This window comes from Amblyomma maculatum, chromosome 1 (genome assembly GCF_055883805.1).
Source record: "Amblyomma maculatum isolate TAMU_Amacu chromosome 1, ASM5588380v1, whole genome shotgun sequence".
Classification (NCBI taxonomy): Eukaryota; Metazoa; Arthropoda; class Arachnida; order Ixodida; family Ixodidae; genus Amblyomma; species Amblyomma maculatum.
The window spans coordinates 410,214,338-410,230,789 of record NC_139344.1 but is presented as its reverse complement, the minus strand read 5'-3'; the positions used below and the strand labels follow the sequence as shown (position 1 = coordinate 410,230,789).

General features: G+C 45.8%; 1 protein-coding gene across 1 annotated transcript in view; it reads left to right on the top strand.

Moving 5' to 3' along the window:
* Nucleotides 1–716: 716 nt before the first annotated feature.
* Nucleotides 717–16,452, top strand: part of LOC146208923 (decapping and exoribonuclease protein-like) — a 30,930-nt gene continuing 15,194 nt past the window's right edge. The window contains exons 1-3 of the mRNA XM_084596496.1: nucleotides 717–1,180; nucleotides 4,256–4,485; nucleotides 11,836–12,079. Coding sequence (XP_084452622.1) covers nucleotides 789–1,180; nucleotides 4,256–4,485; nucleotides 11,836–12,079 — 866 coding nt within the window. The 5' untranslated portion in view covers nucleotides 717–788. The remainder of the gene's footprint in view (nucleotides 1,181–4,255; nucleotides 4,486–11,835; nucleotides 12,080–16,452) is intronic.

The window sequence follows — 16,452 nt, the reverse complement described above, 5'->3', positions numbered from 1 at the left end:
TTTACAGTCCCAAAGCGACTCGGGCTATGAGGGACGCCATTGTGAAGGGTTCCCAAATGTTCTGCCGGCTGACTTTCTTTAACGTGCGCTGACACCGCGTAGCACACGGGAGCCTTGCTTTTCGCGAAAAGCGACCGCCGTGGCCGCGATAGCACTCGCGTCCTTGAGTTCGGCAGTCGAGAGCCCTTACAAGAGCTCACCGCGACGTAAGACAAAAGGAATCCCCCGGTCTAAGCATTGTGCGAAGAGGTTCATCACTTTTGTGTACGCATTCATGTGATACATATAACGCTCACAGCCGACGCACGTGTTCGGTTACAGGCCGCTGTGGCGCTGTAACCTTGATCCGACCAGATCCGACTAAAGCCCCTCGACATTCCGGCACATGCGCTGTTCATAAGAATGAAGAACTCGCGATTTAGATCTCCAAGACGGATTATGGTTCCTCTCTCCTGGTGGTTGCGACGCAGTACGTGAACCCTCGCTCTTTCTCTTCATCTGACGGGGAACTCAAATTCCATGCGTCGTCAAATCAAACTGCTAAAGCCGGCAGCCCGATCTACTATGCGATGTACACGAACGATAGAAGCAGACAATTTCTTCCCTCCGCCTCTTTCCCCGCATTCTCCTCGTATGTGTCTCTCTCGCTCAAAGCCGAGCATGCGCAGAGAGCAGCGAGGAGAGGCGTGGAGGAGGCAGTACTGAGGCATTGTTAGTGGCAGCGGAGGGTCGCACATCGCTGGCGGCGTCAAGTTGGTCAAGTTGGCGCTCAATCACACCTCGGCAGCATGGCTACGGTTGGCAGCGGAGCATCGGCGCGGGAGCGGCAAATATCTACTGTCCCGGGTGATTTCGTCGCGTCCATGAATGTGCGCGAAGCCATTACCAATTCGGAAAGCGCGTCGTTCCCCAGCTTTGGCGATCCTCGCGAGATCGGCAGTTTCTCCGTGAGGGGAGAGCAGCGCGAAAACGTCGACGGCCCCGAGCAACTGAAGTACTTGCGGATGCCGAGCCGCCGGCGCGGACTTTTGTGGGACCTCAACTACGGATACGGGATGGCACTTCGCCGGGACTCCTCAGTACCGGATAAGCTGGACATGCTGCTTCGCTGGATCCTTCGAAACCGGAACAAGTTGGTTGTGGACCCGTCTCTGTACTCGTCGGGCGATCAAACTCAAAGGTAAGCAAGCATTCGCTTGCGGCCGACGGTTGATAACCGCGGCGGCACCTACGGGGCCTTATTCCATATGCCTAGCTCGTTCGCGCGTGCGACGGTTCGTGTCTCCTGCACAGTGCAAGTGACGCGTCCTGGCAAATGGGTAGAATAATTCCTGATGCGCTCTTCCTTTTTCATTTCATAATAAATTGATTGGTTCTAACTCACACTACGCATGCTGAACTAACTTGTTGATCAAGGCGCATTATAAAGTCACACTGATCGCTTCGTACTGTTTCAAGACCATCAATAGAACCGTGGGCGTTTTTGGCCCCAGACGTTGCCTCAAGCGTGGAGCCTGTTTAAAAACGGCCGCATATAAACGCGCGCAAAAGTATCCGCGCGACGGTGAAATGAGGAGAGTGTCTTATCTCCGCTTGCTTACGTGTACACTTTTACTGTGCCCTTATTCGGTCGATGTATATGATTATGTAAAAAAAACGTCAAAGCGAGAGGGAAGCTCGAATGACCATCTCTGCTTCTTGATGTCTTTCTTCCAGAAGCAATTTGTAGTTCGAACTCGCGGTCTCGCTCCGTAATTTCGCAACCTGTCTCAAATTTGCGTTTTACACCAGGTTTGGAAGTAGTGTGCTTCGTTATTAAGCCAAGCGATCGTCTTGAGCCAACGTGAAACATTCATGGAGAGCCGGCGTCTAGGCAAGTGTCAAACGATGAGTAGCTAATCGGAGTTCTCTACATGCATGATATAACGGACCGAATCGGTACCGTACACCGTGACGCCCTCTAGAGGCGCTTTAGTGCCGACCATCGGCCCACTCTTTCTCCGGCCGTCTTGATTCGGCATGTTTCTGCGCCACGTGTCTTCTTCGAGGCTCGAGCGTGTGCATTCGTCCGGCGCCAGTATGTCTTGCCATAGGACATGACTGAAGACGGCAATACCGAGCAGTCATATCCGATGGCATGGGTGGTAAGCCAGCGAGGCTTCTTCGATAGATGGGGCGCTCCGTGTTCGATACCTAAGCATCTCTCACCAAAGCTGTTACTTGAATAGTAAGCACAGGGGGTTTGTAAATACAGACAGATCGATCGAAGCAGGACAGCGACGAAGCCTATCAACGTCCTTGATGTTGATGATTAGGATGTCCTCAGTCAAAATGGCCCAATACCTACGGTGGGGAATTGGCCAGGCTATATTTCTGACACTAAATATATGCGGACAAGGAGTGGAGTATTTAGATAATTATGCGTTAAAAGTTCATCGAAGGCGCTAGACATGCATATATATACATTGTTACGTGGTGGCATGACAAGCCATGGAACACGGCGACACAACAGAAACAGAACGACGTGATGACATGACGATGAAATATGCGTTAATGGCCAGCGGGCCTGGCGCGAGCGCTCCGCCCCGCGCCACTGCCCGCTTCGTCATCTTCGTAGCACTACCGGGGGCCACCGAGCGATCATCCCGATCGACTGCTAGAAATCCATTGCATGAAGTGACGATGAACACAGACACAGGATTAGGACATGAAACGCTGGACATCACAATGAATGCGAAGATGGGATGAATGCTTGCCCCGGAGTATCAGGTCCAATCTTCATCGTTTGCCGAAGACCAAGGCTCGTGGACTCGCCGAACAGCTTGGGCGGGGGTGCTGTCTTCGCTCGAGTGGTCGTGAGGTCGCTTCGTCGTGAGGTCAGTCGGGTCGGCTTTGGGCTCTTCCTGGTCGTCGTGTGTTGTGGTCAGGGCTGGGGACAGGGCTGAGGAGAGCGGCTGGTCGGGTCTGAGCACAAAGGGCTGAGGCAAAGCTGGGCGGCGATCTCCACGGGCTCTCGGCCGATGGACCCGGCGTACGGTATGCTTCGACGGGGCAAGGCGAGGATGAGGATGAACCGCACCTCCAACCAAATGTTACGTAGTGGCATGACAAGTGATGGAACACGGCGACACAACAGAAACAGAACGACGTGATGACATGACGATGAAAAATGCGATGAGAAATCTATCATTTATACCGAAAGGGCATTGGCTCACAGTGGTGGGAAAGGACCGGAAAACTAACCAGTAATTATCTAGGAAGGTAGGGTGGAGAAATAAAGAACATTGAATGGCAGGTAAAGAGCACAGAGGTTGGAATAATTCAACGGAGAAGAACACAACCCTAGATATATATAAAAAATTGAAAACTCAGATTAAGAAGAAAACTTTCTATGACAACTAAAGAGGCAGCGCCTTCCCTTTAAAGTTAGTTCAAGATATCTTAGAACCAGAAGCTACAGAAGGTAGTTTAATCAAAAAGATGAAACTTGTGCTATGTGCGGTAGACACCCAGAAACAAGTAAACATCTTAAAGTCCAGTGTGGCAGCATCCAACCAGATGTCGATGCGGACATACATACATACATACATACATACATACATACATACATACATACATACATACATACATACATACATACATACATACATACATACATACATACATACATACATACATACATACATACATACATACATACATACATACATACATACATACATACATACATACATACATACATACATACATACATACATACATACATACATACATACATACATACATACATACATACATACATACATACATACATACATACATACATACATACATACATACATACATACATACATACATACATACATACATACATACATACATACATACATACATACATACATACATACATGCATACATACATACATACGTCCGTCCGTCCGTCCGTCCGTCCGTCCGTCCAGCAGCGCCGCCGCTCGACGCTTTGGGAGCCTATAGCTGCATACCCTTGAAGCGTGCAGCTGCGGCGAAATGCTTTATGTTGGTTACGTGTTATGTCTGTTATGTCGTTATTTTGACTCATATTTCCGCTTGCGAAACGGCTGCTGGAACTCCTGACGGTATTTGCCGCCTGCGTTAAAATGTATTTCAAAGGGTACCTCTACCGAAGCCGCCATGGTGACACAGAGGCCATTGAGGCTTGCACTGTCGGCTCTACTTCAGTATGCTTTGGTTTTAACAAACGGACCTCTTGCAGCCTGCAGGCGGATTTCGTCTTACGCCGGGGCGTACTGGTGGGACTGATGTGCACGCCATACACCATGCGGGATGACTGGTTAGTGGCCGCCTGCCGATTCCGAGGCAGCATCTACCTGTACGATTTCGAGACGGAGGCCCAGCGCAAGCGGAGCCTGGAGGACGCGGCAGACCCCCGGCGCGAGCGCATGACCTTCTGGGGGCACAAATTCGAGCAGTACATGGTCAGCAGTGAGTAATATGCCATGGTACCTCTACTTCGTCCATTTTTTTATTTCTGCTTCCTTCCAGTGTAGATACTAATGCTGAGGTATGGCCACCCAACCTGGTAACTGAGGTTACGCCGAATGTGATCTTGTTAGTGCTAGAGCACTTTCACTGTGTTGAGTGAAACGAACAATTAGAGGTGCTGCAGCTGCCAGAAAATAATGTGCCCATTGTAAGAACACGCAAAGCATATCCTACATTTATTAGAGGGCAGCCCTTCAGAAATAGTTTGAAGATTATATATGGGGTGGGTGTCTGCAAATAACGGTAATCAAGGTCGCATCACCATTTCTTGTTTTCAATGAAGTTTTTGTATGTGATGAGAAAATGTGCCGACACAAATAAATGAACCTTAATTTGCAATATACGATGTAGTTCAAAATAAATCGTATACCGCAATAGGTGGAAAACGCCTTGTTTTCTATTTCATAGTGCGGTCCACTCACTTTGACCGTGCGCCTAATGCTGAAGGAAACATGCATTCCTCTGTATCTCTTTCGTGCAGTAAAATCTTCGTCAAGGACTTCTACATGATAGACGAGCACTGTGTCAATCGCCCACAAAAGAAAAAGAGACGTGTCCTTTAATATTGCAGCCTGCATTGCAGACGACACTTTGCCGCGTATTCTCTTCTGACGTCACGCGAGCATTTAAAAATGGCGGTCGCTCTCGGTGGGAGGAGCTTCTCTATTCCGATTTCAATCGCATTCTTTAGCAATATGCGCCGTGTGCTAGGCACTAAAACTTTGCGAGTAGAATTACAGGCCTATGTATCACATAGAAGTATAAAACGGCAATACATTGAATGACCTTGTCATCGCCCCTTTAAGATCGTAAATTCAAGGAGTGGAATTGCAAATTTTCGTGTTGACAGGTCGATCACAAACACCACGAACATTTAGAGCGTGAAAAGAAAGGACACGAAAAATAAATACTGAAACGACATGGCTAGAACTATTAATGCGGAAGCATTACTTCGCTATATTCACAGATTTCTGTCCGCAGACCGCGTCAGCAAAATCGTGTTCGCAGCAGTTGTGAGTAATTGAGAAGAGGTAGAAGTTAATGAGTGGTGTCAATCGATAGAGGTTGACGTAATGTTATGTCCAAAAATAATTAGGCCAATAAGTTATTTAGGTAATTAATTAGAGGCAACACACGCAAAATCGTGTCCGCAGCAGTTGTAATTGAGAAGTAGGTTAATGAGGTTTCAATCGATAGAGGGTGACGTAATGTGTCGGAAAAAAAAATTGGCCAATACGTTAATTAAAAATTAGTTAGGGACTAAAAATGTAATAGTAAAGGCGAAAATGGTTCCATTAGCCAATGGCTTGGCGCCAAATGTCGATGTATCAAATACTAAAATAGTTAATTAAATCAGTCAATTAGGCAATCTCAAGGATGTGACGTCACTTAACCTCAAGTCGAGCCAAAAAAAAAAAAGGCAAAGGAAGGGATTGACGCGCAATTTCAAAGAACCAAAGACTAAAGCAGTTAATTAAGGCAGTCAATTAGGGTGACGTCAAATATGTGACGTCACGCAACCGGACATAGAGCCAAAAAACGGCATAGGAAGGGAATGACGCGGAATTTGAAAGTACCAAAGACTAAAATGGGTAAACAAGAAGTGAATTAAGCAACTAGAAGCAACCAACAATAGCATCCGTGCTTTCGCATTACTCCAATGCAGATTCTGCAGTGCTCTAAGGTTTGTTGTTTTTGTATTCCTTTAATCATGAGGGTCAGTCCAAGGCTGTCACAGCTTTTCATTTGATTTATCTTTTCCCTTAAAGGCTCGAGGGCATTACATAAGGGGCGAGCAAACTCAATATACAGTGCGAACAAGAAGAGGAAAACATTTAAACAACAACAAAAGGAAACAGAAACAAGAGAAAGAATGCATGGGTTAAACGAAACAATATCAAAAACAAAAATAACAATATACCGTAAGTAAATGATGCCGGAAAGGTTGTACAAATCTATGTGATATGCATGAGAAAAACGCTTTCAAGAAAGTGGTTAAACTTGAGCTGGTTGGTACGCCATCGATGGCAACGTCAGCAGAACCACAAGCACACGCAAAAAAAAGTCAAGCGTAAGCGCCGTCTCCACCGCGTACCCACAATTCTGCCTACGTCATCAGCAATGACTTCACGAAAGATGGTCGCTTAATTTCTTTTTTAATGATTTGCGATCAGTGCATGATACGATAGTGTTTGGCAGGGCGTTCCGCAGTACTATGTTTAGCACGCATTTCGGCACAAATTCTCTTATATAGTGCATCGTCAGGAAGCAGTTACCTTGACTGAATTAAATTGTGGACTACCCTTGAGGGCAACACCGTTTATCGACAACCGCTGCTGCAAAGACTTTACAAGTACTCTGTAATTGTCCACGAAGACACGCCACTTGTAGAAACGTTGGCTCGACCTTCTACCCGTGTTCAGTGCTCTTTCATGCCATGTAAGCCATCTTCATCCTCTCGATCTGCCTGCATGAGATAAAGAAATATTTGATTCTACCAAAACTATCATGCTTTCAATTCGTTTTGCTAAACGATAGTAAATAAGTACACATTAGGAATCTTGATTTCTATAATATAATGTTGCTAATTTAATAAAATATTTAAGAGTTGGATTGGATACCGTTGTACCTCACAATAAAAAAAAAAACATGGGGTATAGAAATGTTGTACGGCCAATCTTTCCACGAAATAGCGAACTTATTCCATTCTACGTTATTGCCAACCCTGGCAGAAGAAAAAAAAAAGGGGGAGGGGACTTTAAAAGCACTGAGAACGCTTTGGATATAAAATTAAAACACATTCAGTAAACACTAAACCGAACTTCTGAAGCTTCCTCACTGAGAGGAAGCCCTAAGCAATTCTATAAAATAAAAATATGCGCTACATTTTATATCTATTTTTACATTTATAAGGTATACGTACTGCAGTACACTATTAGGGACTAAAATTAATATGATGCTGAAGTCTGTTTCGAGCAGATTTAATAACAATCGAAGACGTTCTTTATTTGTAAATTCTAATCATTATTGTCAATTTTTCGATGCTTTTGAATTTTGGCCGATGTTGAACCTATGTTGAGAAACAAATTACCATTCTAGAGCTACAAAGATTGCCGTAGAAAAAGAGCATCACTTGAGTAATAAGCGCAAGAATTTCACTGCCACCACCTCATTTCATCATGCCGGGGTGGTGCAGTGGTAAGACGCCCGACTACTGTGCCGGAGTACCCGGGTTCGAACCCGACCTCGGCGGCTGCGTTTCGATGGAGGCGAAACGGAGTGGCGTCCGTGTGCTGTGCGATGTCAGTGCACGTTAAAGAACCCCTGGTGGTCAAAATTTCCGGAGTCCTCCACTACGGCGTCTCTCATAGCCTTAGTCGCTTGGAACGTTAAACCCCACAAACCAACCAAACTAACCAACCATCATTCCAGCATTCGAAAATTTCCGGCTGACTTCTTTCAGAACATGCGTTGAGTTTTATAAACAATCTTTTTAATCTTAAATATTATAATGCAACGCCTTTTCAGCCCCTTACAATTCCGAGGTATTCCGAATTGTCGAGGGGTATTTTAGCAACAATAAAAAATTTTAGTTTGTTGAAGTTGGAGTAAAATAGGTTCCTGTTTCTTTATGGTTTTAATGTTTAGCCGAATTTGAAGCGCTGTGCGGCAAAGAACTACCAGCTTAGAGGTACAAATTTTGCCTGAAGGAAAGAATGTAGCCTGCACAGCACAGAAAAAAAAGTTTCAGTGGCAACTAATTATTACATTGCACCAGAATGTAGGGCTAAAAATTGACCTTTTGTAGCGTGTTGCTGTACAGACATCTTTTCTCTGCAGACCTCTATACCAGGTGTCGTAGCTAACGTGTGCCAAGTGTTAAAGAAATAAAGAATATTTGAGATAGGCAAGGGAAACCAGTTACATATAGGGGCCAGCCGTCTTGCGCACTCTAGGTTATTTTTGTTCTCAAAATAATTTTATTCAGATTAATTGTTAATTTACTCTCTATTACTTCAGACAATAAATTGATTTGCATAGTTGTGGAGCCCTTTCATAAACCTCGTTCCATCGATTTGCGTTAATGTCGCACATTTATGTTTTTCCCGAGTTCTAGAGAAAGCCCGTGAATCCGTGACTAGCACATTCGCGCCCCACCATAGTGCTGCTCCAAATTCGGGGCTTGAGTGAGCGAAACCAGCCGCGGCCCTGGCGGCATGGCGCCGTTCGCAGCGGCAGGCCGATCTATCTGCGGTGGTTTCTAGCGCCCGCGTTATACCTGCGTGAGCCAGCCGGCGCACGTGCCGGCGCACGTTGTAGTTAAGGCGGCGAGCCAAATATCGCTGGTGAAGGGTGAATTTGCTCCAACCGCCGCCAACATGTCAGCCTGCCGCTGCAACTGGACCATCGAGACAGGGCTGCTGCTGATTTCGTTGGCTCAAAGCACGATTGAGAGCGCCACAATCGTGGCGCGCGAATGCGCTGGTCACTTGATTTTATTTGTATTTCGCGAGCTTTCTTTCGAGCTGAACAAAAAAAAAAAAAGTACACGTGACGTTCTTTATCGCATATAATGGAAAGAGGCTTTTTGAAGGTGCTTTCCAACTTTGGAAATCACAATTGTTGCCTAAAATCACTATTTAGTACATTACAAAAAGTAACCTAATTAACGAAATAATATGAAAGCGAATAGTCGCCTGTGCTGCGCAAGACGAATGGCAACACACTCTTACTTTCTTTGCCACGACGCACACGGTGCGCTGCAGCTCTCTTATTTATGCAACAAATTAACTACCCTCTTTAATTAATTTTTAGTTATCGCGGTTTGGTTGTTAGTCCCAATTTGGAGTTTGAAGCAGTGAACAAGAGGATGTGATATCGGTTTTTGAAACGATGAAATCTCAATTTCCAGAGCCCTACAGCGCGAGGCAATTAGCCATAGCTTCACTACGCGGGGTAAAGCAATGGACACCGTTTGCTTCCGATGGCCTTTAAACAGCTTCGAGCACAAAAGTTCGTACTTAAGCCACAACCACTTTGGGTAGCTACGTTCCCACCAAAGGTCAAGGTCAAAGGTAAATAGACGAGGGAAGTAGCTTAACGCGTGAGGCGATAAACATTGCTGACGTCAATATCATCGAGTATATCCTATAAAGCCCCGGCGCACGCCTCTGCCGTAGCCGCACCATGGATTCGGAGGAAGAGCAGCTGAGCAGCAATGCTCGTTACGATCGTCGGTTGGCTGCATCTGACGATCCGGAGAACATTGCGTTAAGAGCCGAAAATTTGCTGACGAGAAATAAAGGGGCCAAAAGCCAAAAGAGCGGCGGAAGCGTCGAAACAACGTGAGGTGTGTCTTGCGAAACGACGCCGCGACGATGCTGCAAGGCGTGAGTGATGAGCAGCGTAGATGGCTGCCGGCACTGCCTCATAAAGATCTTTACCATGTGTAACCATGCTTCAGCTATCGCTTCACACTAAGTTTAACCGAAGCTGAACCACAGCCAAACTTCTTTCCTGATGAATCCAAGGGATGCGCAGGACGGTGGGCAGAGACGCGACGTCCGATGATGACGTGATGTGGCTTCGGCGATCAGTTTGAGCAGTTGCAAGTAGTATTGTGCCACGTCTTGCACATTCTTTTGCCTCGAAACTGGATGCAAGGGCCAGGACAACCATTGTCAGCTTTTATTTACCTCAAGAGCTGAAACACTGAAAAAAGAAGACGGTAAAAATAATAAAGCACATCACGAATATATTTAATATAGCATGGTTGAAAAATCAGTCAACAATTCAGTAACACAAAATGTAAAGAAATCGGCATTTATAATGGAGGCGCTGGAGCCGGGGAGGTGGTTCCATTCCTTGGAGGTCCTGGGAAGTGAATGAGCAACAATGTAAGTTGGTGCCGCCGCTGGGCACGTGAACCTCGACCTGATTATCGCTGTGTGGTGAAATATATGATGGAGGTACAACTAGAAAATTCCTTAGATGACGATTAGCATAACAAATGTGGTGGAGAATTCAACATGAAATTTTTTGATGCACTGAAAGATCTGGCAAGTTTAGGATTGTCTTCATTAGGGTTATGCTCGCAGCTCCAAGACAGTAAGAATGGAACGATTTGGACATTCTATCCGCACAGTTAGCAAGTTAGTGTGCGTCCGATGCTGACGATGCATGTTCTTGGTGGTGCTTAACAAAGAATTTCAATACTAATTGGTTGAAAAATATTTGCATGGACAATGAAATTATTATTTTCAGAACGGATTTAACTACGGTGAATATTTTGGCACCACTGGTTTGGAATCCTATACCAGTTATTGTCTGATTATAGTGCGTGTGCACGTATATTTTCACCATTTCTAGCACATGAAAAGTACTGCATGATATCGAAACAATGAAAGAAATGCAGAGTATATAAACCTGAGTATATCTTCTAAACATAGGTTGTGGGGACCGCGCCAGCCACATTCAAAGTTCCCGCGGCTACCGATGCGCTGCCGCTTAACCCTTCCCTCTCCCCGCTCGTTCCGGGGATAACCGGTCCCGCGCGAGGGTATAAAGGAAGGCGCACGCCATCGCCTCTCTCTCTTCACTCCCGAGACGACCCGCGGATCGCTGCCTGCCCGCCCAGACGACGACCCTGACCTCCTGCACCGCCATGGACAAACCCCTTCGGATGTGAGAATAAAGATGTTTATTACACGGCCCGCTGTGAATCTGTCTTGCGTATGCCTCGGGCAGAGGAATTGCCCACAAGGTCTGGAGTATATCTTCGAAACATAGGTCAGGTCATACGTAGGTATACTGTAGTCCATGCCGTAGATTGCCAGTAAAGTAGGTTTCATGGATATGAATTATAAAAAAATGAAGCGAAGCATTCCGAAACGCTACACAGAGCTGCAAGGAACGTGTTATTGGAGGCCTTCTCGTTTCGAAAGCGATAGCCTAATTAAATTAGGCCAGGTCGGGTTTCTAATATGTGCTGATATCGCACAGCACGCAGGCGTTTTGCTTTCTTCAAAATGTTGCCGTGGTCGGAATCGAATCCGGGTCCTTAGTTGGGCAGCCGAATGCCAAAGCCGCCAGTGTATTTAGCATATAGACTAATAATATATGCTACCTGCGACCTTTCAGTATGCACGGAAAGGTCTGTATACCCTAGGTGTTTCCGCACTTCGGGTGCACTTAGTGAGTGAAAGCTGCGCATAAAGTCGGGCAAAGCAGCTGAATAATGCAGTATCAGTTGTGAGCCCTCATTGTGGTCTTTCCACGTGTGTGATGCAGGGGAGCCTGATGGTGCGCCAGACGTGGACGCCGTGGTGAATCTGCGCGAAAGTTATTCCGTGGTGTTGAGGAATACGCTGCACTCACATTCGCTCGTCTTTGACGCGGAAGTGGACGCCGCTGACCCCGACATCTACCACAGGTGCGGCCATGAGCCTCACCAAGCAGGCTCCATGGCCGGCTACGTCGAGCTCAAGACCTCCCGAATCTGCAGCTCCGAGCGGCAGTACTTCAGCTTCTGCCGGTCTGTGCCAGCGGAATACCTTTTTTCTCTTCCCTCCTTTCGCAATCAACTTCTTGCCTAAGCTCGTTTAGATTAAGCGATAGCTTCAGGGCCTCGTATCAGAAGAAAACTCGGCATCATGTGGCATCGTTCTGGACCAGATAATCATTGAACGTTTAAAAAAGAACAGCTGTGGGAAAGAAGAAAAAGTTAAAATCTGGAAGAAGTTTCCTGTAGCGTGGACAAACAAAGGGATGGTATCAGAAAGAGGGGTTGAATAGGGCGATTATGACAGGTACAACCCTGATTGTTGTTTGGGAGACAAACGCGTAACACGATAGCTCTGGGATTGGGTTGGGTTTTGGGGTTTAACTTCCCAAAGCGACTCCGGCTATGAGAGACGCCGTAGTCAAGGGCTCCGGAAATTTTGACCACCTGGGGTTCTTTAACGTGCACTGACATCGCACAGCACACGGGCACCTTGCTTTTCGCCTCCATCGAAAAGCGGCCGCCGAGGCCGGGAATCGATCCCGCGTCCTTGGGAACAGTAGTCGAGCGCCGTAAGCTCTGGTTCAGGTGTGTTATATATAAAGGGAGCTATAGTGAACTATTTGCGGTCCTTGACTTATTAAAGCATTTATAACCCCTTGTTATGATAATATAGTCTTTTTTTTTCGTAGACTATTTATTAATGCGCAAGCATTAAGGGGCTATGTTGGTGAGTCTCAAATGTGGTCGCAAACTGTGAAGCCATGGCGCTTCAGGTGTCGACAGAGAAAGTGTGACAGATACTGCGCCTTTCCTGGAAACCAATCACTAAAGATAGATTTTTTAAAAAATGATAAGTAGTTATGATGATGAATAATAACAATATTATTTGAAAAGTAATACTAATTATTGATGATAAATATTGATAGAGCTAAATCAAAAGAAAAATAAAACAAAAGTAACAAACAAAAATAGCATAAAACGAATATTACAAATTAAGGAATAAAATATACAATAAAAACACATTAAAAGTAAGATAAAAAATTAGAGTCGCGGCAGTGCTAATGCTTTCGCATTCTCCCATTACAGTTTCTGCAGTGAATTCTAATTTTTGTCATGTGTTAATGATACATACTGTTGCTAGAGTTTAGTAAGAGTACGCTATTCTGGATCTGATACTTACGTTCAGAGCGGAGTTTTCTTGAAAATAAGTGTCGTTGTGAACCCAAAGAACGGAACTGAAACCGAAATAAGTTCGTTGTCTTAGTGAAGCGCATGAGCAGAACTCGGTAGCGAGCGGCGAAAAAAGGCTAACACAGGGTAGAGTAACGTTATCGCGTTCCACTTCAAGGGGAACTTAAGCGCCTGTCAAGGCTTTTGCTCAGAGAAGTTTAGAAGTCATCATATCAAACCCGGCGCAACATTTCGCAGTGTACGTGTTCTTTTCCCAACAAGCAGCATCATCAACTTCGTTCTTAATGGGTCCCTTAACTTCTGTACCGAAAACAGTTATCAAGTATAGTTATATAATAGAAATGACACAGAGTGCTCATGCCGCGTACAAGGTGTCAAAAGCGATGTCATAATTCATAAACTTTACTAAACCTGTCAGCTTCGAGCAGTCTGGTGATAGAGACGCCTCGCTGTCTATTACGAGCACGTCACCTTTAGGGCACGAGACGTCGACAGTGCAGTTCTCTCATTTGTTCTGCGGGCTGCTCGCGTAGCCCTGCAGGAGACCGCGGGGCGTCTCACTCTCTCCATTGTTGTCTGACCAGGTTGGCTCTGAAGCGGGAAAAAAACCTGCAATAACGAAGATGGACATTATCTTCAGCGGCATACCTATCGCTGCGAGGGCCCAGTGCTCGACAGGGCGGAATTCGGATGATTTTCGAGCTGCTTTCGTTTCGCAGTGCTCCTTGTTAAATGCGTTTAGTTCGAGGAGGTGCTGCTGCAAAATTGGCCCGGAACTCCGTGGCTGTTTTTTTCTGGCACCTGCCATGTCTTGGCCCGTTCAAAATCAAGTCTTGTAAACGGGCCCTGCTCTTGCGAACGCTGGCTTCTTTCGCTAGCCAGAAGACTCTACCCTAGCGGGAGCGATGACCATGTTGTGACGATTGGCTGACATCCTACGAACGAGTGAGCTTGTATAAGAAATGGAGTTATCTGATAAAACTCAACCTTATTTGTTGTCTCACCGCCGTAGTTAACATGTGATGTCACTACCACGAGGGGGGCATCCAGACTTTTGCAACTTTAAAGCGATTTTCGAGAGGTCATTGGTCGCCCGGCCATCGCGGATTGCCGCTGAATTGAATGCTCGCAGCAGGTCAAAGAAATATTAGAAGCTATATATGTTCTATGTTTCATTAATCAAAATAATATACAGAAATAAACAAACGTGTGAACTTCAACACGTCGAGAGGTTACATGTGAAAAATTTTGAACAACATTTATGATGACCCTTCCAAGATGTTTGCGCGCCTTGCGCACCACTGGTGAAGCTTCGACAGCATGCCAGAACCTAGAGGAGCTGCACAAATAGAGGGTGTTCACTCCCACACCCAGATCAGGTTGCGTCACTTACCGTGGCTGACGTCTGCAGCAGCACGTCACTGTTCCCGAAGAAGTGATACATCAACTCTCCCTTTAGTCTAGCCCTCAGAGCCGCCACTATGTTTGGCTTTCAGCTTTTCGACATGCTTTGCAATAGTAGCATCCTATGCTTTACAAAAGTAGCACTTTATAAAGCGCTTCCGTCAGTAAATCAAGTATCTATACTAAAGCGAAATGGATGACTTGGTGATCCATTTCAAGGCCAAACAGCGTGAAACACATAGGTAAAAAGCAGAGAAAACACTGGACGAGCGTTGTCGAAAGACAATGTAACAACATATTCCGGTGAGCAAGTCAGCTTGGGGAAGATATTTGGGAACATTACAGCTGGGGAAGAGGTCAGCTGTGGGTAGGTAAGCAGCTTGGAGACATGCTTGCAAAAATCCCTGGTGTATTCGAAGATCGCTTCTGGATTTTCGCCGCTTTTCCTTCTAAGTGACGTCAGCCCTGGCCCATGCTGGATACGATCCTTCCATGCAGCCCTGACTACTCCGGGAAGCGCGCTGATGATCGTCGCCACCTGCCACACTTGTTGGCTACGGAAAACCAAATTCTTCAACAAGCTCGTGCCGAAACCTTTGACCCGGGCCGCCGCTTTTTATCGGGCTATCTTACTTGGCTGTGGGTTCAGGCAGTCCGAAGACAGCTGTCTCAGAATCTTCTGGCCATGCACATTAAGCTTGGGCCCATACCAAGTGACTGAGCCAACACACCGCTGATTTGTGTCCTCGAGCCCCTTACACCTTCACACTATCGGGGGGCGGAAATTTCTTATACGCCTCACGACGGACGGACGGACGGACGGACGGACGGACGGACGGACGGACGGACGGACGGACGGACGGACGGATGGATTGATTGATTGATTGACTGATTGATTGATTGATTGATTGATTGATTGATTGATTGATTGATTATAGGAGCGTCCCCTTTGAAACGGGGTGATAGCAGTAGCTATCATGCTCATTTTTCTCCCTATATCCCAATTATTGATTGAGATTGGTTAACTAAACCAGCATTGTATTTATTAAACTTTGTTTCTACATTACTAACATTATGTCACTTCTCTGCTTTTAAGCCACCAATCTTCCAGTCGTTTTTCGCTAGTTTCCACCGCCGGTTTATTCACCTGGCCACTGGTATCTCTAAACCCCAGAGCTTCAGGAACAGTGACTGCGCCTGTATCAACTTCCGGATGGATACCATTACATTCGAGTATATTATGGTCAATTGTTTCACTGGAGTTACCACATACAGCAAATGCGCCATCTTCATTATTAAATTTCTTTTTGTAGCTGCGTGTTCTAAGGCACCCTGATCTAGCTTCAAAAAGTAGGGCACTGCCTCTTGAGTTATCAAAGGAAGCTTCCTTCCTGATCTGCATTTTCCACTTTCGGTATAATTCCACACTCTGTTTCTTTTCCATCGAATTTATCCAATCTTTACCTTCTGTGTTTTTCACCTGTTTCTTAATGCTCTTTATTTCTCTGTCCTTGTGACTAGCATACTTACTAGTTAGTTTCCTAGTTTTTTTCCTCCATTGTGAGTCAACGCTTTTTACGTACAGGTATTTAAATACTTTAGCTGCCCATCTGTTACTGTCCAATTTCCTCAGACGTTCCACATATAATATTTTACTCTGAGCTTCCCGTACTTCGAAAGATGCCCAGCCCAGCCCTGTACCGCCTCATTTGTGGTTTTACCGTGGGCACCTAGTGCTAATCGTCCAACGGCTCTCTGATTTATTTGTAATGTCGACTCTATACCTCTGATTTTAGGCACAAAACCGT